Source organism: Schistocerca gregaria, chromosome 7, assembly GCF_023897955.1.
Source record: "Schistocerca gregaria isolate iqSchGreg1 chromosome 7, iqSchGreg1.2, whole genome shotgun sequence".
Classification (NCBI taxonomy): domain Eukaryota; kingdom Metazoa; phylum Arthropoda; class Insecta; order Orthoptera; family Acrididae; genus Schistocerca; species Schistocerca gregaria.
Genome location: NC_064926.1, coordinates 96,014,614 through 96,041,621, shown reverse-complemented (window position 1 = coordinate 96,041,621; position 27,008 = coordinate 96,014,614). Strand labels below are relative to the sequence as shown.

General features: G+C 42.8%; 1 protein-coding gene across 2 annotated transcripts in view; it reads left to right on the top strand.

The window, feature by feature from the left end:
* Positions 1-1,623: 1,623 nt before the first annotated feature.
* The window catches only part of LOC126281562 (UDP-glucosyltransferase 2-like), a 123,328-nt gene continuing 97,943 nt past the window's right edge, over positions 1,624-27,008 (top strand). The window contains exon 1 of one of the 2 annotated variants that reach the window (XM_049980635.1): positions 1,624-1,718. In XM_049980635.1, the coding sequence (XP_049836592.1) occupies positions 1,653-1,718 (66 nt within the window). In that variant the 5' untranslated portion in view covers positions 1,624-1,652. The remainder of the gene's footprint in view (positions 1,719-27,008) is intronic. The other variant, XM_049980634.1, reaches the window with a different exon arrangement.

Sequence of the window (27,008 nt, the reverse complement as noted above, 5' to 3'; positions counted from 1 at the left end):
TTTACTGTCACTGCCATAGCTCCAAAAACAAGTGAATCCTCCATGTGCAAAGTGCTGTATAAATACATTTACCTTTGTAAGACCGGTATTACACTATCAAATTTCTTTGTCAAAGACTTGATCAAAGATGTGATCAAATATTCCATCAAATATATTTGACAAAGATCTTTGACGTAGCGCTAGAATGGGTATTACACTGCCATCATATTTTTCGTCAAACAACTTATTAACCGCAGCAGTTGCATGTACCACAATTGCACTGTGTGCATATGCGGAAGAGAATCGGGGGGGGGGGGGGGGGGTGGAAGGAAACATAGCTGAGCTGGGTGAAGCCGTGGGTTTTACGACGACACGATAAAAGCATTCAACAAAACTTTTTACGTGAGCTCATAGTGAATGACGTCAAGTCGTACATCAATTACTTAAGAATGGATAAGTATACATTTCTGTATGTGCTCAATGAAGGGTAGCCTCATATCACAAAACACAATATTCACTTAAGAACTGCTACATCTGCAGAAGACAGCCTCACTGTAACGCTCCGATTCCTTGCTACAGGAGAGGGTTAGGTTAGGTTAGGTCAGGTCTCTAATCTTCGTAATCTATTTTTGTATGCAGCGTGCCTCATGTTGTAAAGCGCCTCATCAGTTTCATACATCTCCATTAATTTTGTAGTTGTCGGCACACACTACAGACGACAAAATGCAGTGATGCTAGCGCTCCATGTGGTAACGTGTCACACTGCAATGAACAGAAGGCAAGCGACTTCTTTGATCAAATCTACAGCGAGGCCCTAGATTTGATCAAATATTGGACAACAGTTGGCAAAATTCCCCATTACACCGTCAAATATCTTTGACAAAGATATTGGACAAAGATATTTGACAAAAGAAATTTGATAGTGTAATACCGGCCTAACCAAGTGTCGTAATATAAAACTAACTTTGTAATTCAGAACAGTAGTACCCTATATAAGAGAATAACAATTACTTAATAATCAATGATTAAGAAAAACAATTTTTTTTTTAAATGGGAACCTTGAGCTGACATAAATAATTTGAACGAATGACGTTCCAATATGTCACACAGTCCCCCTTGTGTTTCGCGCGGTAGAACAAACGACTCTACAAGAGATCAGACAGTTCTATCTACGTTTCGCGCGTCGTTACTGTCTACTGCTCATGTGCGCGAGGTATATTCCGCGTGGATGGTGTAATAGGTATACGTGAAACAGCCTGTAGTTAACAGATCTGCAAGCTTGGGACGCTCCTGCACAGATATACAGTTTAGGCGCATCGTGTAATAGGGGCTTAACAGTATACGCTTTTGTTTAAGGAGGGCTACTGATTTACTAAATACCAAATGCCAAATATATAAAAGAAAACAAATGATGTCGATGGAATTTAATGACTGAATATAGTATTTTCCGCTGCTTCTTGTTTCGCATCGACCATGACATCCTCCGTCACTAGTTATACATTCTTCCTGGAGAGACAATGCATCTCGTTTGCGTACCACTTGTATTTGCTCGTACAATTTGAACGGTGCCCTGGCGGAGCGCGAGATACGGCGTGGGTGCGCAGGGTGGGGGAAGCCGTTGGAGGGAGAACGGCACGTCACACAGCGCCAGGTCACGAGTGCGTGAACCGCTAATGCCAGTTGGCTACGCTCGCCGACAGCAGATCTGGTCGCCTGCTTGCACCACTTTACTCACACAGGTACGTTATATGCGGCACTTTAGGTTTTGCCAAAACGTTGCTACTGCCATACAAGCTCAACGTGCAGTTCCGCGCCATCGTTGCACTCCCCTCTAACGTTATATCTTTTTTCTTTGGCTTTTGTTGTCATTTCTTAGCCGGATGCATTTGCAGGATGCTTTCTATAGCCTTCGGTAGCATTAGTGCGTAACCGAAATTCTAAAGTACTTCTAGTAGGATTAACCACTGCAGTGTGTTTCTATATTGTACTTCTTTGTAAACATACCTCAGGACTTGTTAAGAATTGTGGACGCAATATTAACAGTCGGCGGGAAAATTAACGATTTATTACTAAAAGGTAGAATGAGTGGTGCTGTCACGGTGAAAATTAGTGCTCATAAAACAATTTCTAAAATCTTTTTCTCAGAGGTTTCCATTCGTTAGAAAACTCGGTTATAACAAATTCGGAGTTAACCAAATGCCTTTATCATGTTTATCAGAATAAATATTATCCGAGGTGCTATTATACTGCAATAAGCATTCACATCTAAAAGATGGATAATGTTGTTAACAAGATCATTAACATAGGAGCTGAGGTCTAATGTGTTCCGCTGTCAACGACATAATCCATTGTCATTCGCATCGTGCGACAGTGCGATACTGACAATATCTAAACAATGGCATGTTAGTTGTTATCGTATCATCCGGATGGTTCAAATGGCTCGAAGCACTATAGGACCTAACATCTGATGTCATCAGTCCCCTAGACTTGAACCTAACTAACCTAAGGATATCACACATATCCATGCCCGAGGCAGGATTCGAACCTGTGACCGTAGCGGTCACAGGATATCTAATAAACTAAACAAACAATAAGTGAATTGGGTTTTCTCGTGTAATAATAGGTGTGCCGATATACACATCTGTAGCAGCGTGGAGTTTTTGGTTTGTACAAAAGTTCCGTTATCTCCGCCTTACACATGTTTACCTTTATCCAAAAGAACATTTCTTTCTACCCAGAGCAAAATATTCGCTTTCGTCCATGTATTGTTGAAGCTTTATCCATCATGTCGGAGTTGTATGGCACATTGTCCGCAACAAATATCCGAGTCTGGAACCGCGCAGCTGCTACGGTCGCAGGTTCGAATCCTGCCTCGGGCATGGATGTGTGTGATGTCCTTACGTTAGTTACGTTTATGTAGTTCTAAGTCTAGGGGACTGAAGACTTCAGATGTCAAGTTCCATAGTGCTTACAGCCATTTGAACCATTTTTACTATTGTCGAATTCGTAGGAATATTATGCAGAGCAACAGTATCTTCACACCCTTTGAACGTGTTCTTGTACGACCACTTTTATTGCGAATCTCGTGTTCAGGTGTGATGCAGATGTGATGCACTGTTTTTATTCACACAAAACGTTAGTTCAATACGTGTTTACTGCAGAACACTTCAGAACCAGAAAATGTCACTTTACAACATATGTGCATGTAATGCACGGCACGACATGATAGCGCAGCGTTTATCCATGGCGTGGCAACAGGGGCGCTTTGCGAACAGAACTGCTGGCGTGATGGTAGTGAAAGCGGATTTGTCATTGGTGTTACCCGGGCAACGGCGTCAGGTGTCCCCTGGTGAGCCTAACTCAAAAGTCGCAACGGTAATATTCGTCATCCTTTTTAATGTGGTACACTGTGCGTGCTGAAATTATTTGCTTGCTTGTAGCTCAGAGTTCTTCTAAATGAAGAATGCGTACGTTCTGTTCGGCTGGCCATTCAAACTGCGTTAACTGATAACAGTACTAACTTTACAATGTTTACTGAATACAGTTATCTGCGCTGAGCAAATTGTCTGCCGTACTCTACAGCTAGAGTATTTCTGTTACAAAACCTTTTATGAAATATCAGATCAGCAGAGGGTGAACAGTAATAAAACCGACAGACTGCAGGGAAGGATTCCTGACCGGAAATGGATGAGAAAAGCTCCTAGGAACATGTGTCCAGAAATGGGCGGTGTGCGTGCAGTGGCAACAAAATCAAATGGTTTTAAAATTACTCTGAACACTATGGAACTTAACTTCTGAGGTCATCAGGCCCCCAGAACTTAGAACTACTTAAACCGTACTAACCTAAGGACATCACACACATCCATGCCCGAGGCAGGATTCGAACCTGCGACCGCAGCGGTCGCGCAGTTCCAGGCTGCACCGCCTAGAACCACTCGGCCACCGCCAATGGCAACAAATCGTCCTCTAGAACTCGGTGGTCGTCCAAACTTGGTGTACGCACAGTCCACCACCTGGCTGCAAGTTCGTCGATCTGAAAGGATCCGTGATCACACGAATGCCCAAAAAGGGCTTTAAATGTTCTATTATGTGGTTGGTGTCTATGAGGGTACTTTTTTGTTATAGCCGTGCTGCCTCTCGACCGTTTCCATCTGCTTGGCCGTACAAAAACACCATATCAGCTTGTTCCCGACATTAACACCGGACCATTCACCTGCTACAGTACTCTGCGTCAGGCACACAGCCTTCAACGCAAAAGGAACACAGGGCACGTGGTGAGAGCAACTTGCATTCGTCAGCGTCTACTACCGTGGTAACGATCAGTTTTGAACACCTGCACGTGGGACCTGCATTTTCAGTCAGGAATCCGTCCCTTCATTTTTTTCAGTTTTGTTAATGTTCTCCTCGTATACATTCGAATTACCGCGGACAGTCGGTCAATTTGAGGCCGCTGTCTTTACTAACAGCCTAAACGAAAGAAGGTCACAGCGACGACAAAGTCTCAATGACGAATCTCAAGATTGGAAAGAAATCATCTGCTCCGTCTCAAAGGAATCTTCCTGGAAATCGTCATAATTGAATTAGGGAAAATAAGGAGAAGTTAATTCTTCGTAGTCGGGCAGGGATTTGAACCCTGCTCCATCAGAATGTAAGGCCAGTGTCGTAAGGGGGCCACACAGGAAGGGCACATCGCAGCGATCCGTCTACAGGCCGTGCGATGCGCCCGGAGGTCGCAAGTGTGTAAAATATCAGGTCACGCGATTGATCTCCTATCGCGTGGAATCCTCTTGCGATGTGATGAGTAGCATGCGATATGTGGCAATCTGGCTGCTATTCGATGCAACGGAAACGAACATGTAACTTATTCTTCAATTTATAAACTAGTGTATGACATGTTTGTGGTAGAGCTTGCTAATCAAAATAGAACATGGGATTTTTATACTGTAGGCTGAATTTCAGCGTGCCACTCAACTCAAGCACTGAACGATAACAGCGGTACTAACGTAGACTGAAGTAAAATCAGTAGAGGCAGATGATCGTACCCTGAGAAACTATTCCGTACTAGGCTTTTGCAGCCCTTTGCACGTTTCCAGGAACAGATAATATACGCCTTAGTGGATGACCCGTGTATGTTTCATGCTTAAGGAGGAGAGGGAACAGACATTTGTGTCTTAAGTTTCTAAAATACTTCGCATTTCTCTAATCATATTGTACCCTCATGATCTCCTCTGAAATACTCTGTTATTGCTGCATACCATTTTTGATTGTTAATAATGGCTGTCTGACACAAAAAGCATTTCAGTTACGGTACAGTATCGGTTTGGAACCATAAAAGACGTTTCATTTTTATTTATTTATTTATTGGCTGTTGGATTCATGATTCTGCGACCTCTCTACGTAACGACAAAAACTTGACAGGAGAACGTAACTCAGTACCCAGAATCGTAACACTGTTCGGAAGAAATAATTTCTCAATAATGTAATACTTGAAGAACAGCATTAGTCTTCTTCTTTCTCCCAGAGTGTCGTCTCTCTTCGGAGGTTGGCTATCGTTCTGGCTAGTACTGTTTTTGATCTTGGGGTCAAAAAAATTGTAGGGAAGTGTACGCAAACCACTGTTTCAAATTGTATAACCATGATGTTCATTCTTTCCTTCCAGCTTTTTCTTCCATTATCAGTTTTAAAATATTGTTTCTATCCTTACCGGTTCGCCTGAGAACATCTTTGGTAATTTTATGTGTATAAGACACTCATCGATACAGCCGCATTTCAAATGCCTGAATCTTTTTCATTGTTGCCTTATTGTCCATGTTTTCACCCCTCAGAAGAATACTGCATTTGAATAACACTTAATTATTCGGACTCCTTAGGTCCCCGTACATGATCAGACAGTTGGTCAAGTTTTACTATGTCTGCCAAATATTTGAATGTGTACAGTGTTGCTTGACGAGTTTGTCAAACAAGAGCGTGTTTGAGAGAAATTTTGATTGACGGAAAATTTAATAACTGTAGGATGTTGTTTATGTTGATGTTTAGCCCCATATGTTTAGTGGAAAAGAGTTTCTCACAGTGTCTCTCGAGCTTTTACAACAATGGAAACTACAAAATAGCACTGAGAAGCGTCAGAATGTACGAGGTGTCGCATCGTTGCCAACGGTATAATAAGCAGGAAGAAGTTGAGAAGAAAATCAATAGTCCAAGCACAACATACAAACGAGAGTGCAATTAAATTGAAAAAAAAAAGTCGAAGATCTCTGGTTCTTCAACGGACAGTGTAGGCTACATGTTCCCACATTGTGGTACTTTCATAAACTGTCATTTGAGGACCAAGTAGTAGAGAATAAATTTTCGCATATGTGTACCTTCTATTTCAGTAACTCTAAACAAGTTATTAAAAGTCTCACTGGGCGTTCGAAAAAAAATCTATGTAATCATCAATGTTGACATTTCCTTAAACAGGTCTTCATGTGTACATTTCCCCTTCATTTTAAACCATTCGTTGGGCCAGCGCCGTGTTTTCTTCTTTAAACACAGTGTGAGAGTTAACGTTCGTTATGCTTTCTCTGCGTTTGTAACCGTTCCCACTAGTGTAAAATGACAGCATACACGAACAGGATGTTAAATTGACAAACTTGTTGGACCGTGTACGGGCTTGTTTGACATACCTGTGGACAGATAACAGCGAATTTGACAGCTAAGCCTGATCGTTTACGGGAGCCTTCAGTTACAAGTTTAAATTACGGTTGGTAAAAAACAGCCTCGTTGTAAAAAAAAAAAAAAAAAAAAAAAAGCAGTCCTGGGGCCTCGCTGGCGTGTAGTTCGTGTAAAGAGAGGAAATACTTTACAATGTGCGCCCACAGCAAGAGCTTGATTTTGGGAATATATGTCGTAGGTATTCAGATTGAGGGTGGTGCAGAATGGTGAGGGCTATTTGTTGTGGGTTGTGAGGTAGTTCAGAAGGATGCAAGTTTTCCAGGGTAAAGTACGAAGTAAAAACATTCTAGCGACAAGCAGTATCCAGCTGGAGACCTTGCAGCACAGAAACTTGCTTCACTGTTATATCTTCAATGGTGGGGGCAGAATGGAAGGAGTCGTTTTTGTGGACTGGTGTACCAATTGTGTTTATGAGAACGGTGCGTTCAGGTTTTTGGGGAAAAGGTTTAGATCTGCATTTCTGGGGGGTACACGGATTGAGGTTGAGTGGGTAGTTGGTAGTTGAGATAAGGGCATTGTTTCAAAAACGGTTCAAATGGCTCTGAGCACTATGGGACAACTTCTGAGGTCAACAGTCCCCTAGAACTTAGAACTACTTGAACCTAAGGACAGCACACATATCCATGCCCGAGGCAGGATTCGAACCTGCGACCGTAGCGGTCGCGCGGTACCAGACTGTAGCGCCTAGAACTGCTCGGCCACATCGGCCGGCCGGCATTGTTTGTGAAGGTGACTTTTGCTTGCAGTGACGACAGGTCGGTGGGTGTTTACAATTTTCTGTCAGGTTGGTCGTTGACTTCTGTATGCTTTGTGTAGGGGACTGAGACGCTTCTGCAGGATGCTTCCAGCAGTAAATCAAGGCCCTTTGTCTAATGAATTTGTGGAAGACGTCGGGTGATTATTAAGAAGCGAGGTCCATTAATACTTCGGATGAGTAGTGCTTGCACGCATCGATTCCTAGTTGGGAGTTCACTTTCGATTTCTTCGTCTGTGTAGCCTATGTTAAACTTCTTTGACACTGTTGGGGATGTTGTGGGGTCGGCATGGAGACTGCGGCTGTTAAGGAGGATTTGTGAAGGTCGTTATGGAAGCGTTTCCTCCAAAAGAGGGGATAATTCGGAGGAAGGATAAATGGGAATGAGGATCCTTAGTTTTAACGACGATGGAATATCTCTTACGGATGAGTTGCTGGACTTTACTGCTGTTATGTACCACTGAGGAGTATCTTTGGAGGATTTAAAAATTTTTGATCACATTTGCTGAGCACGAAGGAATAGGAATATACTTAGTTTTTCAGTTCTGGGTTGAGTACGACCTGCATTTCATTAATATCTGGAAGACGTATCTGCGTCCTTTTAGTTTCATACTGACTCTGACTGGCCCCGCTATGCCATTTGTTGGTTTGAGTGAAATTTTTGGTTGAGTGTGGAAGTAAGGTTGTGGGCTGACTGGGGTACGGAATGTTTACCTGCTCGTATGGCAGTATGCGTCGTAGCCTGTGCTGTGGCTGGAGAAGTCGGGGCTGCTGCTGGTGATGGTGTGGCCGTTGCTGACGATACTGCGGCTGATGACGCTGCAGTAGCTGATGGTGATGGTGCTGCCCTTTTCATCCGTTGGTGGTGCTGGAGAGTTGTCAAAAGGTCCTGCGAGCGTTCGACACATGTTTGCTGCCCATGTTCTCCAGGTAGCAGATGACGTCATGGAGATTGCTGCTAAAGTTATTGTGGCAGCAGTCCCGGGCGATGTCCTACTGACCTCTTCGTCGTCGTGTAGCTGTCCGGCGATGGAGTAGCGATCGTCCGCGACAGAAGGTGACGACTCAGAGACGATTTTGCTTACACTGCTGGGTGTGTGTAACGGCCGCGGTGACAGTCCGTTGCGATAACAGAATGGTTTTAACTAAACAGATTCCAAATCTAGAGGGGTAGCCTCTAGCGCTTCGTCATTGTGAGTTAAAGAGAATCCAGTCGTTGCTGTGAATACGCCTCTTGTCTTCTTCTCTTCTGTATATAAATTCGAGTCGCCTCCTCGCATCTATCTGTACGTGTAAGCTAATCTCAGGAAATGGCGCAAGGATTATGATCCAGTTTTCACTAAGAGATACGCTGATTCATGAGGGAGGTTTTTTTATAATACAATTTACAAATATTTCACACAAATTGCCGGAGTTATGATGAATTAAAGTTAAGTCGAAAATGATTATACTGACACCTACCGAAAGCGGTTGGAAGACGAGAAAACAAGTGTCTTGTATTGGCAGGCGCATATCGTTTGATTAAGGAACTTTTGGCATTGTAGGGTGACGTGAGAGATATTAGCCGTGAATGTTGCTCAAGGAGCCATTTTGAACCAACACAAGCTACAATATTATAGTGACATACGTCCAGTGGAAATGCAAATCAAAAAGAAAATTCCGTCTCATTTGTAAGTTTGTGTTATCGTATTCATGTTACGTACGTACGTTACGTGTCTTGCGTGCAATGAAATAAGTCATCTTTGAACCAACTGCCCGAGGAGCGTTTTTAGTTTACGGTCTTCCTTGGAATAACGCCGTAAGTAAACGGTTGCGTTTTTATTTTACGGTCTTCCTTGGATTAACGCCGTAAGCAAACGGTTGCTGACTTCGTCCCCCCACCCCACCCCCCCGCCGCCACCCCCACCCCAACTAACTGTGTCAATTTTTACCTCCCTATCAACATTATTCCGTGGTTTATTCAATTTTCAAATTTATACTGACTTTTTGGTCACCCGGTATTTCAGATAAGCACTATGACCTTCTGGGCGCAGATATTTAAATCATTGCCACAGCGCTCGATAGCAATAACCTGCGAAACATTTGAAAGAACAATCCATCATTTGTTAAGAAATGTTCTAGAGACTTAATTCCCTTTTAGCGTTTGGTCGCCGACATGTTAAAACGTGATGTGTAGCACCGCTACAAGTTACATTTTATTTAGTGTCAAAAACCATTTTAACGCGCGTCTTGGTGTGGGAACACATTGTAAAGTATTTCCTCTCTTTACACGAACTACAGCCCGATTGCTGTTCCTTTCCTTTACGACAAATATCTCACTTGCAAAGTATCTAAAATCCGATAACATTACACCCTACAAGATGATTTATTTACCAGTTTCCCTCTCACTGAACAATTATACCCACGAATGTGTGGACCAGCATCACCTTCCAGCTTCTAGCAATGGCAGCGGACTCTTACAGGTACAGGGTGGTCAACGATTTGATTTCCACTAAACATGCAGATGACTTGGAAATCGCAAATCAAAGGAGGACTGTCGAGGAGATAGACCAGAAGATCGAGAAAGCACTCAATGCCTTGTCAGAATAGTATCAGAATAATTCCCTTGAGCCGAACCCTACGAAGGGTCAAGTAAACACTTTCCACTTTCGATCTCGGCCAGGAAACTTTCGATCTCGCCAGCAAAGCGAAAGCTTTCCTGGAATAATATCACACTGGAACACACAGGAGCAACCCCCACTATGCAGTTTTGTCAAATAAAGACATGGTTGGAAACAGTAGCTGCTGTATGAAATAAATTTTTGATAGCGTTCAGCAACTAGCCACAGGTTGGTTTTAGGTTACACTCAAAAAGCACCGTTCCGGGTTTCGAATTTTCCGCACTTCATCATCAGATGTTTTTTTCATGCTTTCATAAAAACAAATGATACATTGGTTTCCCGTGAGTCGCACTAGGATATGCAATAGTCCACAATTACAAAAGTGCAAACAAAATGGTTCCGCAATAGATTTTTGTTTGAATGCAGCTTACCTGAAATGTACATCTGGCGCATTTGTTTTTGCAGTATTCTTGCAGTGAAATATTCTCAAGGATATTTGTATTTTCACCATCGCATACGTTGGTTTGCATTGTACAATAACTTCATTTGGTCACAAAATGAATTTTCAATGTACAGAACATGTTTTGATTCACAGCACGAGAGATGCAGAGTTTACAGTTTACATGAGTGCCAAAGATGCAACAGTGCAATGATACAAAGATGCATTTACTGGGAAAGGAAGAGTAAATTACTATTTTGTTAAATTTAAAAAGTATTTTACATTAAATCTAGGATATTATTCCCAGACAGAAACGATAAATAAGTGGCATTTAGCGAATTATAGCATTACAGGCCAATTTTGTATAACAATAGTGATACAAATGTTGGTAGCAGTGTGTGAAATCCTTATGTACTATTTGAACCAGGAAGATGGAAAATACATTGAAATTTATTAGGATTTAGTGACATAAATAATGCTAACTATTGTATGTGAACACAAGATTATAAGGTTAGGTACTAGATCTCCATATAGGGGTACACACATTATTTATATTCGAGTTGGAAAGTATTTACTCGTAAGTTTTCCAGGAAAGGAGTGTTAGCCAATTCAGTCTCGTCATTAAGGATATCATTATTCTTGTGTGTGTGTGTATTTTACTTTCCTCTTAACAGATTCTTGGTGGCTTATTTTTCTGCTAAATGTAATATTTTCGTGTTGTTCTCAGTGTTTGTCACTGAATGGTTTTCTTTTGCAATGTGGGCTGAAAATGTGGGTTTGTTCAAGTTTCCAAGCCTTAAGGCATTGAGGTGTTGTTTTGTTGTGCTATTAGTGTGTATTACTTTTTTTGGAAATTAAAAAAAAGGGCCATCTGGAGTAGGAGCTCAGTGGGAAGGGGGAGGGGGGTGAATAGGAGGGCGGCATCGTGGCCAGGCCTCGGGATTCGACGCCAGCCTCACCTCGTCTCCACCTGCCTGAAGCTGAGTGTGACAGTGACGGAATGTATTTCCTGTTTCCATGACTCTTGAGGTATTTCTAATTAATTATTTTTTCACATATGTAAACTGTGTTATTTCAGTGTGAGTTAACCGTACGTGTAGACGACTTCATAAATTACTGTTGGGGGAAAAAAAAGTGGTAAAGCGTTTGGCCAGGAATCAGAAGAACGTGGGATCGAACCCCGGCGCGGTCACTTTTTTGTCACTCTGCCTTTTAACCTAGCATTCACCTTTGGATGATGTGGAGATTGCCAGAAACTGGATGACTGGTTAGAGAGCCATGCAAGCCGCGTAATTGATCCAGTTGACTGCAGTCTTTTAGAGCAGCTGCCTAGCGAAGAAACAATCGAGTCAAAAATTTCTGCTTTTCAGTTACTTATGTATAGAGTAAAACGCAGCGTGGGATGCAGTTTTACTTCGTTTATATGCAGAAAGTTTTGGAGCAGGGCAACAAATGACTTAACTTTAGCCCTTCTGCTTTCCTTGAGTCAAACATAGATGCTGGCACGATTCTCTGTATGGTGCGGCGAATGCTATTATTTGTTTGGACTCTTTCAAATTAAACAGGCGGCTGGTAAGAGTAGCCATTGGCAAAGAAAGAGATTTAAGCCGTTTAAGGATGATATAGACATGGGTACGATCTTCTCGTTTGGAATTCAGGAATTTCTTGCGCATGAATACACAAAATTTCGAAATACTTCTACAGATAGTCCAGAGTCGCATTTTGAAATATGACTTCGACTATTTCAGACTACCAATTTTTGCTTCGCTCAGCCTCAATTCGCATTCTTAGTTGTTCGAACAACGGGCAATGAGTTACTAAACATTGAATTATCGTAATAAATATGACCAATATCAGTCTGTGATGTGTGATTTACAACACGAAATAATGAACTATTTTTAACCAATAGTTTTCCAGCAATAGTTTGAGAACAATTGAATTTTTTAATAACTTACGTTACTGTTGCTTGACTCCTAAATTCCTCGCTGTAGCATAGTTACACCTAATTTGCTAATAATGCCTAACCGCACTGTTATACAGACCATCGCTTCTCAACCTCTCAGGATTGGGAGCCCAACTGTCAGACGTAATTTTCATTGTGCTCTCTTCCCCTCCTCCCCCCCCCCCCCCCATTGCTATTGCAATAACTATTATATAACGTATTTTGATGCCAAAGCTATAAAGTTACATACCTCATTGAATTACCAAAAACACATAAGTTTACTTTTATTTCGCAAGATGGATCCGCTATATTGAGAAAAACCAGAATCGATGGCCCGATATTGCTCTCTGTCTTGGTGGATTGCCTGAAGGAAGTGCGAGGTACTGAGGGAAAGCAGCACGGTAATTGAGGCGTGGAAGGACATCAGGGGGAGAGAGAGAGAGATGCATGTCTTCCAGTGTTGACAACTCAAGGGCGCCGACGCCTAGTACCGATCGCCTGCAGTGGCGAAAGTTACACATACAACTAACATGTGAGGTCGTGGATGTGTGTTGTGGAGACAATCATCTTCAAAGATGACGCTTGCTTGTAGCCGTTTACAAAACGCAATTATAGTTAGACACCATTTGCAGATGACACGAAACTGCGAGGCGCCCTTAACGTCTGTGTCAGTTCTGCTTTTGTAGAACCAAAAATCTGGAGCATGTGTTAGGTTGCCTGCACTGTGTACGAAGTGCGGAACTTGTGCCCTTGACGCCGCAACAATTCCAGCGAAACTGTGTATGAAGCAACGCGATTGCGGAACCTATCGAGTGCGAAACTTTTATTCCTATAGGGGTTGGGAATTATCGTGAAATAATGAAAATAGAATTAATCAGGAAAAGCACAAAAGAAGAATTTGAATGTCTGTAGACGGCGAATTTAATACCACTCATTGTGAATACCGTCCCACAGTTCAACATAATAATATGCAAACAGATCATTCAGCTACCCGTTGACTTTCAAGAATGAGGTCGTTCCCCTACGATAATGAGATGGTTTTCAAGAATGTTAGAAGAGTAATAATCACAACGTTTGAAGTATCAGTTGATGTTTTTGTATTTTTGGTAGTTTTACGACTGTTAAATACAAGCTAAATAAAGAGTTAAACTGACAATTGTAGTAAAAACCGGTCCGAAAGAATTTTGTTTTGGAGTCGTTGAACGAACGCAGCATTGTTAGAAAACAATATTGGACTCATTTAATTTGTGAGTGCCAGAATATGTGTCGCATGTTAATGTACAGAAGGGAAACGTTGAGTGTTAACAAAGGCACTGTTACGAACGTGGACGAAAGATCAAAAACAACGTGCAATCTTAGTCAATTGTGGTCTTCTGGGAACATTTTTAAAAATTTATCGGCTGTTTTTTTGGTGCACCAATTAACTAGAATTATCTGCAAAAATTGTGAAAATAAAGTTGTCCAGAGAAAGTATATCTGTTCAGAAAGTGGGAGACAAACGTTATTGGAATAAGAGCAACGGCGGAATTAGCATTTACATCGTAATAAGATGACGCAACATCAGGAACGGACATCACCCACAAAACTATATCTCTAATAGTAATTCTCCACAGTAATGAAATGATGGATCTACATGGTTAGAGGCAAGTTTTTCAGATACGTTCGAATAATGAACTCTTGTTCATATCCTGAAACTAAATTGGCCAGATAAGTTAGGAACAGAGCTGAAAGACCTAATGAAAATGTATGTCATTGTCCACTCAATATAGATTGTGAGGTAACACGGGGAGGGATGGTCATACAAGGAATAAATTCTGGAATTTTCTAGGGTCGATGACTCCTTATGCTAATAATAATAATTGTTTGATATCATTAACAGGAAGTGCAAAATGGCTAAGCAGGAATGGCTACAGGCCAAATGTAAGGATGTAGAAGCATGTATCACTAGGAGTTAGATAGATACTGGGATAGATTGATACTGCCTACAGGAAAATTAAAGAGATCATTGGAGAAAAGAGAAGCAGTTGCGTGCATGAATATCAAGAGCTCTGATAGAAAACCCGCCCTAAGCGAAGAAAGAAAAGCAGAAAGTTAGAAGGAGTATATAGTGAGTCTATACAAGGGCGATGTACTTGGTAACCACAGTCACGGTTCATTAGATCCCACGATGCGTATTCCAACAGATTCTTTGATAATGGAGTCCCAAGAAGTTGTTTCAGTGGCTAAAATCGAAGTTTTGTCGTACTCCATTGAATGTCCTTCGGAAATACAATGTTCCGCAACTGCAGACTTACTGGACTGCAGTAGGCGAGTGCAACGTTGATGTTCCGTGCAACGGTCTTCCACTGAAAGCGTTGTCTGCCCTATATAGGCCATACCACATTGACATGGTATTTTGTAAATTCCTGCCTTCCGCAGTAACAAATCATCCTTCACCGATCCCAGCAAATACGAAATCTTAGGTGGACAAAAAACCACTTTCACAAGAAAATTATTGAAAATCCTCGCTATTTTGAAGGAGATATTTCCAACGAAGGGAAGAAAGCTAGGGACTTGGCTGGCGCGTTCACGTCTTTATCCACTTCACGGTTCCTGGTTCTAGTTGAGAAAGCCCTGTTAATTTGCTGGGTCGAGTATCAATTGTTTCTGAACACCGTCCGTAAATGTGCAAGTTCACTAGGCAAATTCGCTGCATCCGACACCGTATATGTCCTGTGCACAAGGGTTTTAAGTACACTCAACTTGAAGAATATCCCGACGGCAGCTGAGTCTTGCAGTTCTTCAGCCTCCGTGACTTCAACGCATGCGCGGCAGTAGGATCAGCGCACTATATAAGACGGAGCTGAGAACGTCTTCGTGCCTCGCCTATCGCATACGCCTCCCATCCCCCACGCGGCTCCTCTGCGACTTAATTCCTTTCCCACACCTCCTCCTCTTCCTTGAGCGGATACAGATCCTTTACACCTCCCGTAAACTTGATCGCCCTCACCCGCTTGTCTCTCCCGTCCTTTCCCACGCCAAGCCACTGCCATGCCTATACTCCTGCATCCCACCCGCTCTCCATCTTACCACCCTCCACACCCTTGCCCAAGGTGGCTTCCGCCAACTCCCCGTCCCAGATGATGTCCTCATCCCCTCCATCTTCCTACCAGATTTGATACTCCCCTTCCTCCTCATGAGTTTTTCCTCCAGGGCTCCCTCTTTCCCTTCTCTCCCTCCTAACTTCCTTCCCCCTCCTCTCTCCCGGTCCTCCCCCCCCCCCAACGCTTCCACACCCAACCCTACCCTCTCCCCTCCCCTTCTTCTCTCCCACTGGCGTCCTCCCCACCTCCCTCCTACCCTCCCCTATTCCCTGTGGCACCCCCCTCCCCATTTTTTCGTGCAGTAGTGTGTGCAGTGCGTCTAAGATCCTCGTCAGTGTTTTCTGTGCAGTGTTTCTCCATTCCAGTGCACTTGTGTCTCTTCAGTGTCCTCCATCGTTCGACAGTATACTCATTGTCCCTTCGTGTACGGTTGCACTTTCTTATGAAATTCAGTGTCTTCAGTTCGAATGTCTTCGTTATTATCATTATGTGTGTCGCCTGTTTTTTCATATTCATATTTTCTGTATATCAGTATAAATGTTATCTGATCTCTGGTTTTCTACCGCCGAAGAGCAGCATAGATAGGCCGCTGCCGGCCTAACTTTTGTACAAGGTTTTTAAATAACAATAAAGAAAAAAAAAGCCTTCGTCAGTCCTCGTCCGGGTCACTTGAAGATGGCTGGCAGTTGTCCAGCCCAAAATATCTTGCAATGAAGTTTATTTCGACCGGCTGCAAGAGCAAATTCTCTTCGAACAGGTGTCAAAATTATCGAATATCAGTTTAATAAGTCCCGGTAGCAAAATATTACCACGAATCCATTACAGAAGAATGGAAAAACTCGTAGAAGCCGACCTCAGGGAAGATCAGTTTGTATTCGGAAGAAATGTAGGAAAACGAGAGGCAACGCTGACCACAGGACGTCTCATAGAAGACAGGTTAAGGAAAGGCAAAGCTACGTTTCTAGCATTTGTAAACTTAGAGAAAGCTTTCGACAATGTTGACTGGAGTACTTTCTTTAAAATTCGGAAGGTAGCAGGGGTCAACTACAGGGAGCGGAAGGCTATTTACAATTTGTAAGAAACCATATGGCAGGTATAAGAGTCGAGGGACATGAAAGGGAAGCAGTGGTTGAGAAGGGAGTGAGACTGTGTTGTAGCCTCTCCCTGATGTTATTCAATCTGTTTATTGAGAAAGCAGTAAAGGAAACAAAAGAAAACTTTTGAGTAGAAATTATAAAGTCGAGGGAAAGGAGGATATAAGATGAACACCAACAAAAGCAAAACCAGGATAATAGACTGTAGTCGAATTAACTCAGGTGATACTGACGGAATTAGTTTAGGAAATGAGGCACTTATTTGGGAAGCAACATAACTGATGATGATGGAAGTAGGGAGGATACAAAATATAGACGGCCAATGGCAAAAAGAGCGTTTCTGAAGAGGAGAAACTTGTTAACATCGAGTATAGATTAAGTGCCTGGAAGTCCTTTCTGAAAATATTTGTATGGAGTGTAGACTTGTATGGAAGTGAAACTTGGACGATAAACAGTTTAGACAAGAAGTTTTTGAAATGTGGTGCTACATGAAGATTACAAGGGTATATCACGTAACTAATGAGGAGGTACTGAATAGAATAGGGGAAAAGAGAAAGAAGTGGTACAACGTGACCAAAAGAAGGGATTGGCGGTAGGACACATTCAGAGGCATCAAGGGATCACCAATTTTATATTGGAGGGAAGCGAGGACGGTAAAAATCGTAGAGGGAGACCAAGAGATGAATACACCAAGCAGATTCATAAGGATGTGGGTTGCAGTAGTTGCTCGGAGATGAAGAGGCTTGCACAGAATAGAGTAGCATGGAGAGCTGCATCAAACATCAAACCAGTCCTTGCACTGAAGACTACAACAACAGAATTATTTTAATAGAATCAACTGTGAGTTATTAGTAAAGCATTGTAATCTAACCAAACAAACACGGAAAAAATCAAAATTACTGAATCAGTAATGTACTTGAAATAGGAACAAGTCGAAAAACAGTGTTTGCTTTGTTAATTCGTTTGATAAGTTGCACAAGTTTTCAGCAACGTTTTAAAGGTCCCCACTAATACCGTATTGTGTGGAGATGTTTCACGCTGCGGTGACTAATTAATAAGTTTCTCGACAAAGTTGATGTATCTTTGAACACTTAATTTAAATTCACATCTATGTATTTCTCCCCCATTGCACCAGCTGTTAGCGCTTCTTTCTGCCCCATTCGGGTATGGAGACTGTATGTTCCTAGCTTTCTCGCTAAAAGCTTGGTCTTGAAACTTTGTAAATATATAATACGATAATGTTCTTATGCCTTGGGGAAACACAATTTTTCATGTTTTACTACCCACTACTATCTTCAGCGGCTTTTATGTATTATCTTATTATTACAAACTAGTGTTCATAAGTCTGTTTGGTACACTATGTGATCAAAAGTATCCGGACATCCCCAAAAACATAAGTTTTCATATTAGGTGCACTGTGCTGCCACCTACTGCCAGGTATTCCGTATAAGCGCCGTCAATAGTCATTAGACATCGTGAGAGAGCAGAATGGGGCGCTCAGTGGAACTCACGGACTTCGAATGTGGTTAGATGATTGGGTGGCACTTGAGTCATACGTCTGTACGCGAGATTTCCACACTCCTAAACATCCCGAGGTCCACTCTTTCCGATGTGATAGTGAAGTGCAAACAGCACAAAAGCCTACAGGCCGACCTCTTCTGTTGACTGAAAGACCGCCGTCAGTTGAAAAGCATCGTAATATGTAATAGACAGACATCTATCCATACCATCACATAGGAATTCCAAACTGCATCAGGATTCACTGCAAGTACTATGACATGAGGGAGGTAAGATAACTTGCATTTCAGCAGCTGCTCAAAAGCCACACATCACGCCGGCAAATGCCAAACGATGCCTCGCTTGGTGTAAGGAGCGCAAACAAGGACGATTGAACAGTATAAAAACGTGTGGAGTGGCGAATCACGGTACACAATGACGCGATCCTGTGGCAGGGTGTGGGTATTGCGAATGCCCGGTGAACGTCATATGTCAGCGTGTGTATTGCCTACAGTAAAATTAGGAGGCAGCAGTGTTATGGTGTGGTCGTGAGTTTCATGGAGGAGGCTTCCACCCCAAGTTGTTTTGTGTGACACTATCACAGCACAGGCCTACATTGATGTTTTAAGCACCTTCTTGCTTCCCACTGTTGAAGAGCAATTCGGGGATGGCGATTGCATCTTTCATCACGATTGAGCACCTGTTCATAATGCACGGCCTGTGACGGAATAGCTCCACGACAATAACATTCCTGTAATGGACTGGCCCGCACAGAGCCGTGACTTGAATCCTATAGAACACCTTTGGGATGTTTTGGAACGCCGACTTCGTGCCACGCCTCGCAGAACGACATCGATACCTCACCTCAGTGCAGCACACCGTGAAGAATGGGCTGCCATTCCCAGGAGAGAGTGGAAGCTGTCGTCAAGGCTAAGGTGGGCCAAGACCATATTGAAAACATGGTTCAAATGGCTCTGAGTGATATGGGACTTAACAGCTGAGGTCATCAGTCCCCTAGAACTTAAAACTTTTTAAACCTAACTAACCTAAGGACGTCACACACATCCATGCCCGAGGCAGGGTTCGAACCTGCAACCGTAGTGGTCGCGCGGTTCCGGACTGAACCGCTTGGTCACTCCGGCCGGCCCACCATATTGAATTCCAGCATTACCGATGGAGGGCGCCACAAACTCGTAAATCATTTTCAGGCAGGTGTCCGGATGCTTTTTATCACATACTTTATTTTCAGCACAGCTACAATTATTCCCTTCCTGTGTGACATGTTTTGTAGATGTCGTTTTTTCGTGCTTCTGGAGAATGTTTTCGTGAAGCTTCCTAATGCACACCGTTTGTCTGTTTGCTGTTATGAACTTCCACTCAAACACCCTGTTAAAGCACAAAAACGAGATATCTACAAAAAAATAAAATAAAAAAATGACACACTAGGAGGCAATAATTGTAGCCGTGCCGCAACCACCAAATAGCAGTATGTAATAATAAGATAATAAACAAAAGCCACAGAAGACGGAGAAACTTCTGCTGAAAATGTGCTGGTCGTTAAACAAGAAAAATTGTGTTTGCTCAGGGTAGAACCACATTTCCTTATCACATGTCACGAAATAAACACGGCAAAGAAAAGAGCTTCGACCACAAAACGATATATAACTAGGCTTTCACGGGACTGTTTGTGTTTATTATCCTCAAGCTTCTTCCAGTTCAGCATCTTTATTACGCCCTACTTTCGCTAAAACAAACCTGTGACCTTTCGTGCTGTCCTTCTTTGTATACAGTCAATATCTTTTGTTAGTCTTATTTAGTGCAGGGCATAAAAGTGTTTGGTAGTCAAGGTGATATGTAGAGTGATAGCGTTTTCCTAGATATTACCAGTGAACTGAAATGTGCCACCTGGTTTACATACGACTAACACTATGTGGTCGTTCTGTTCCATACTCTAATTGTTACATCCAGGTGGAGAAGAATGGCTGAATTGTACCACTTTTGAGATTTCCTTGTTAGGGCCTAAACAGTAAGTTAAGGAATTATTTAAACAATGCCTTCCTCAACTGCAGGGTGTTGCCCTTAGTATTTGATTTAGAGAATGAAAATTCTGAGAAAAATGAACACGCTGTCTTTCTCTTCAGTTTTTGCCCCCTATTGCTACCTCTAGTACCATGGAAGTCGTTTCCTGATATCTTAACAGATGTCCTATCATCCGATCTTTTCTCTTGGACAGTGTTTTCCACATATTCCATTTTTCTCCGATTCTGCGCAGAACCTCCTTATCAGTCCACATAATTTTTAACATTCATCTGTAGCACCACATCTCAAATGGTTCGATTCTCTTCTGTTCCTGTTTTCCCACAGTTCATGTTTCACTACTATACATTCTTAAGTTTCTCGCTGTTCTCATTTCTGCTACGTCTCATTGCTTTCGCATTTCTTCTATTTACTCTCATTTCATATTCTGTACTCATTAGACTGTTCATACGACTCAGCAGATCATGTAATTCTTCTTCACTTTCACTCAAGATTGCAATCTCATCAGCGAATCTTATCACTGATATCTTTTTACCTTGAATTTTAATTCAACTTCTGAACCTTTCTTTAATTTCCACCATTGCTTCTTTGATGTACAGATTGAACAGTAGGAGCGAAAGATTCTTGTCTGACACCCTTTTTAATACGAGCACTTCGTTCTTGGGCGTCCATTCTTAGTATTCCCTCTTGGCTCCCTATAGCTCACCCCTGTTTTTCTCAGACTTCCGAAAGTTTTGCACCATTTTACACTGTCGAAAACTTTTTCCAGGTAAACTAATTCTATGACTGTGTTTTGATTTTTCTTTAATCTTGCTTCCATTATCGACCGCTACATCAGAACTGCCTCTCATTTTCAATTTTCTTTTCAATTTTTCTGTATATTCTTCTTCTCAGCAATTGGATGCATGAGCTGTTAAGCTAATTGTGCGGTAATTCTCGCACTTGTCAGCTCTTGCCGTCTTAGGAATTGTGTGGATGATGCTTTTCCAAAAGTCATACATTCTACACACTAACAGTGATTAGTCGTTTTGTTGCCACTTCCCCAATGATTTCAGAAATTCTGATGGAATGTTGTCGTCCCTTCTGCCTTATTTGACCTTAAAACTTGCAGAGCTCTTTTCAATTCTGTCCTAAAAATGGATCCCCTATCTCCTCTGTATCGACTCCTGTTTCTTCTTCTGTCACATTACACGAATCCTCCCCTCTTAGAGGCCTTCAGTGCTGACTTTCCACTTTTACGATCTCTCTACTGCATTTAACATTGGAATTCCCGTTGCACTCTTAATTTTACCACCTTTGCTTTTAATTTCACTGAAGGTTTTTTTGACTTTTCTATATACTGAATCAATTCCTTCGGCAATCATTTCTTTTTCAATTTTTAACATGTTTCATGTAGTCATTTTATCTTAGGTTGCCTGCACTTCCCATTTCTTTCATTTCTCAGTGACTTGTATTCCTGTATTCCTGAATTTCCCTGAACATTTTTGTACTTTCTTCTTTCATCGATCAATTGAAGTATTTCTTCTTTTATCCATTGTTTCTTCGCAGTTACCTTCTTTGCACCTGCGTTTTTCTCTCCAACTTTAGTGATTGTCGTTTTTAGAGATGTCCATTCCTCTTCAACTGTACTGTCTAATAAGCTATTCCTTATTGCTCTATCTTTAGCCTTAGAGAACTTCAAGCGTATCCCGTCATTCCTTAGAACTCCCGTATCCCACTTTCTGCGTATTGATTCTTCCTGACTAATGGATATCTCTTCATATTCGGCTTGTGACGTCTGTGTTGGTTTTCTGTCGATTCTGATAAGAACCACCCAATCAGTGAACTGTTTACAGTAACTTACTCTCTGCCCTACCTTCCTGCTCATAACGAATCCTACTCCCGTTACACCATTTTCTGTCGCTGTTAATATTACCCTGTACTCATCTGATTCGAAATCCTTATATCAACGCCCCGACTGTAGAACGTCATCCTTTCGCTGGTTATTCAATCTGTTTCTCATGGACCTCTCCCTCCTGGGAAGCCCCCTCCTAGAGTTCCAAATAGGGGACTATTCGGGAATCTTTTGCCAATGGAGAGATCATCAGTACACTTTCTCAATTACAGGTCACATGTCCTGTGGACACACGTTGTGTGTCTTTAAGCAGTAGTTTCCATTGCCTTCTGCATCCTCACACCGTTGTTCATTGCTGATTCTTCCGCCTTTAGGGGCTGTTTCCACCCCTCGAGCAAGATATGCCCTGAACCTCTGTCCCCTACTCTGAGACCGTTGGCAAAACATTTTGGTTGAATCCACATCCATTTCATTCATTTGTTCATTTCTTGCATATAATCGATATTCTTTGGAGAATTCTCTGTACCACATGTCCGTTTTACGAATGAGTTTCTGTGAAATTTCCAAAACACTTGATTTTCGCAGGTGGAAAGGTGGACCTAGATTTCTTCTCCTTTGCTTGGCTACCTTTTTTCTGCATCTGCTGCTCGTCAACTCACAGTCTCGTTGGCCAAGCCTAGAAGCTTTTATCATTTTCCTGGGATTCGGCATTATTTCTGAGATGGACATCTTCATCCCATTTTTTGCCGCGAGGGTTTCTTCTCCGTTGACATTACGAGCAGTCTCTTTCGCTCGGCAACGTCAAATGTAATTTTTCATGCATCCGATATATTTGAGGAGCATCACCTCTTCAAATATAAGAAAATGCTCTTCCATTTCGTAACCAACTTCGATGGAAACACCTTCCTGCGGCCAAAAATGTTTTTTTTTTTATCTCCGCTTGACTTTTTGTTTTTATTTTCAGCAAGCAACTTAATTTTTGGCTGAGGCACGTTCTATACACGTCCACATTAGTTTAATCTGTGGTCCCTGTTTAGGTATAATGGGTGGTTATAATTGAACTCGTTATAAAAAGGAAGCAAATTACCGTTCGTTGTTTAAAAATGGTTCAAATGTCTCTGAGAGCTATGCGACTTAACTTCTGAGGTCATCAGTCACCTAGAACTTAGAACTAATTAAACCTAACTAACCTAAGGAAAACACGCACATCCATGCCCGAGGCAGGATTCGAACCTGCGACCGTAGCGGACGCTCGGCTCCAGACTGTAGCGCCTAGATCGCACAGCCACACCGGCCGGCACCGTTCGTGCACCAAACTTGCTGGTATTAATGTCAAGGACATTGGGAAGAGAAATAATGCAGAATCAATTCAATTCAAACACTTTTAATGTGATGCTAAGGTAATGATGCCATTATATACTGGTAATGTTAATGCTATTAATGGGGCTCAATATGGCGTCCATCAGCGTCCAGAAGAATCTGAAAGCGCAAAATTGGATTATGCACAGCAGAACGAAGCATACCAGTAGGTATGCTGGCTACCTCTCTTGATATGTTGCGCTCAGATCAGCACATGTGTGAATGTTACCATGTTCAGGTAGCTTCACAACCAGAAAACACAGGGAGTGAGGCATGCTGGCTACCTCTCTTGATATGTTGCGCTCAGATCAGCACATGTGTGAAAGTTCCCCTGTTCAGGTAGCCTCACAACCAGATAACACAGGGAGTGAGTTATGCTGGTTACCTCTCTTGATATGTTGCGCTCAGATCAACACATGTGTGAATGTTCACCTGTTCAGGTAGCCTCACAACCAGAAAACACAGGGAGTGAGGTATGCTGGCTACCTCTCTTGATATGTTGCGCTCAGATCAGCACATGTGTGAATGTTCCCCTGTTCAGGTAGCCTCACAACCAGAAAACACAGGGAGTGAGGTATGCTGGCTACCTCTCTTGATATGTTGCGCTCAAATCAGCACATGTGTGAATGTTCCCCTGTCCAGGTAGCCTCACAACCAGAAAACACAGGGAGTGAGGTATGCTGGCTACCTCTCTTGATAGGTTGCACTCAGATCAGCACATGTGTGAATGTTCCCCTGTTCAGATATCCCTCACAACCAGAGAACACAGGGAGTGAGGTATGCTGGCTACCTCTCTTGATAGGTTGCGCTCAGATCAGCACATGTGTGAATGTTCCCCTGTTCAGGTAGCCTCACAACCAGAAAACACAGGGAGTGAGGTATGCTGGCTACCTCTCTTGATATGTTGCGCTCAGATCAGCACATGTGTGAATGTTCTCCTGTTCAGGTAGCCTCACTACCAGAGAACACAGGGAGTGAGATCAGGTGATCGTGATGGCCAAGCGTTGGGAGACGATCGGCTGATGATTCAGTCTTTTCCAAATGTGTTTCGGAGAAGCGGGTTAATTTGACGTCGACTGCGGAGGGGCCTCATCTTGCATGAACACCGCTGAGTTCAGTTGCATCTCTCTCCTGTAGGGTGGATATGACATGCTGGTGTTAGCATACTGCAGTAACGCAGGCCAGTCACATTGCACTTCTTTGGTTCTTGTGCGCTGACGTGTTCAAAATGGTACGGACCAATGATGAACGTAGCCATAAAGCCACACCAAACAGTGACAAGTTCACCATACAGACGAACTTCACGCGCAATGACTGGAGGTGAAGATCCCCATACTCAGCAATTCTGTGTATTCACCTCACCTGTCAGAGATTAATGAGCTTCATGTGCGCATAGGATAGTGCGGGGCCAGACTTCGACACCTTCAATCCCCCAGAGAAAGTGGAGAGCGAAGTCAACACATCGTTGTTAGTCCTGTGGTGCAAGCTGCTAGACGCCCATTTGAGTATGGTTCGAAGCACCTTCCATACAGTTGACCATGGCATGTCCAACTGTCGTGATTCAGAACGCGCACTGTCTGACGACTGGGAATTGTGCGCAGCGTTGTCTGCCATAGCAGTAGCGATTTCATCAACGAGTGCTGTTGCAACCGCTCGTCGGCTTCATCCCGGAGCGACCCTCAGTTCTCCAGTTGATGCGAACGTCTTCATCATGCTCCACACAGCAGGTGGAGAAAGAGGACCTTTCAGCCGACGATATTCTCGAAGTGCACCAGCAGCATTACTGTTCTTTTCGTAATAGAGCTTCACAAACGATGCCCTGCTCCTTTCTTCCAAGCTCATGTTGACACTTTAGCAATAGCACCGCGATTGGTCAGGTGTGTGAGATTATGAATGACGATGACTGCTCACATCATCTGGTGGCCATAGTTGTAAATGGACGGTGGCGCTGCGACGCATGGAAATCATGCACCCTACACTTTGTACATTAGTGGTCCAACTTTGGTACTCGTACGGTAATTAGTTTCCGTGTCATAACATGTTAAATAAGGAAAGTTTAATTATAACCACTCGTACTGTTAGAAATAAATGCAATTCATCTGTGCCCCACTTTCCCTAACACCTTTCAGTTGTCGTACTGTAATATAATTTAAAAAAAATTAAAAACCTTTGTTGCACAGAAAATGGTAAACGCATTTTAATGCCAACAATACGGGTGTTGTTGTTGTTGTGGCCTTCAGTAATGAGACTGGTTTTATGCAGCACTCCACGCTACTCTATCCAGTGCAAGCTTCTTCATCTCTCAGTACCAACTGCAACCTACATGCTTCTGAATCTACTTAGTGTATTCATCTCTTGGTCTCCCTCTACGATTTTTACCCTCCACGCTGCCCTCCAGTACTAAATTTGTGATCCCTTGATGCCTCAGAACATGTCCTACCAACCGATCCCTTCTTCTAGTCAAGTTGTGCCACAAACTCCTCCCCAATTCTGTTCAATACCTTCTCATTAGTTATGTGATCTATCCATCTAATCTTCAGCATTCTTCTGTAGCACCATATTTCGAAAGCTTCTATTCTCTTCTTGTCCAAACTATTTATCGTCAGTGTTTCACTTCCATACAAGTCTACACTCCATACAAATACTTTCAGAAACGACTTCCTGACACTTAAATCTATACCCGATGTTAACAAATTTCTTTTCTACCACAGTCGGCCGGAGTGGCCGTGCGGTTCTAGGCGCTTCAGTCTGGAACCGCGCGACCGCTACGGTCGCAGGTTCGAATCCTGCCTCGGGCATGGGTGTGTGTGATGTCCTTACGTTAGTTAGGTTTAAGTAGTTCTACATTGTAGTGGACTGATGACCTCAGAAGTTAAGTCCTATAGTGCTCAGAACTATTTGAACCATTTGAACCCTACCACAATCCAGTCACAAAAATATCGCTTGACACCGCATACGATCGTGCTTTCGTTTCTAAGCGTAGGTGTAGTATACTGCGAGACATACATTTCGGGCACCTACTACTTGACAGCGTCGACCAATGACTGTCAGGACGTAACGTGAGAAAGGCAAAAGTTGCCTTTCATCTGACCGATGTTTCCGAAAAGCGCGCTGGTTGGCTAGAACGAGGTCATTCTGTTGAAGATAGGTCGTTATGTTTGAAGTCAGAATATGTTCGATGATTCTACAGCGGGAACTTACGCATCAAGATATAGACTACTGACCATTAAAATTGCTTAACCGATAGGAAGAAGATGCCGTGACATGCAAATGATTAGTTTTTCAGAGCATTCACACAAGTTTGGCGCCGGTGGTGACACCTACAACATGCTGCCATGAGGAAAGTTTCCAACCGATTTCTCAAACACAAGCAACAGTTGACCGGCGTTGCCTGGTCAAACGTTGTTGTTGTGGTGCCTCGTGTAAGGAGGAGAAATGCGTACCATCACGTTTCCGACTTTGATAAATGTCGGATTGTAGCCCATCGCCATTGCGGTTTATCCTATCGCGACATTGCTGCTCGCGTTGGTCGAGATCCAATGACTGTTAGCAGAATATGGAATTGGTGGGTTTAGAAGGGTAACACGGAACGCCGTGCTTGATCCCAACGGCCTCGTATCACTAGCAGTCGAGATGACAGCCTGTAACGGATCGTGCAGTAACGGATCGTGCAGCC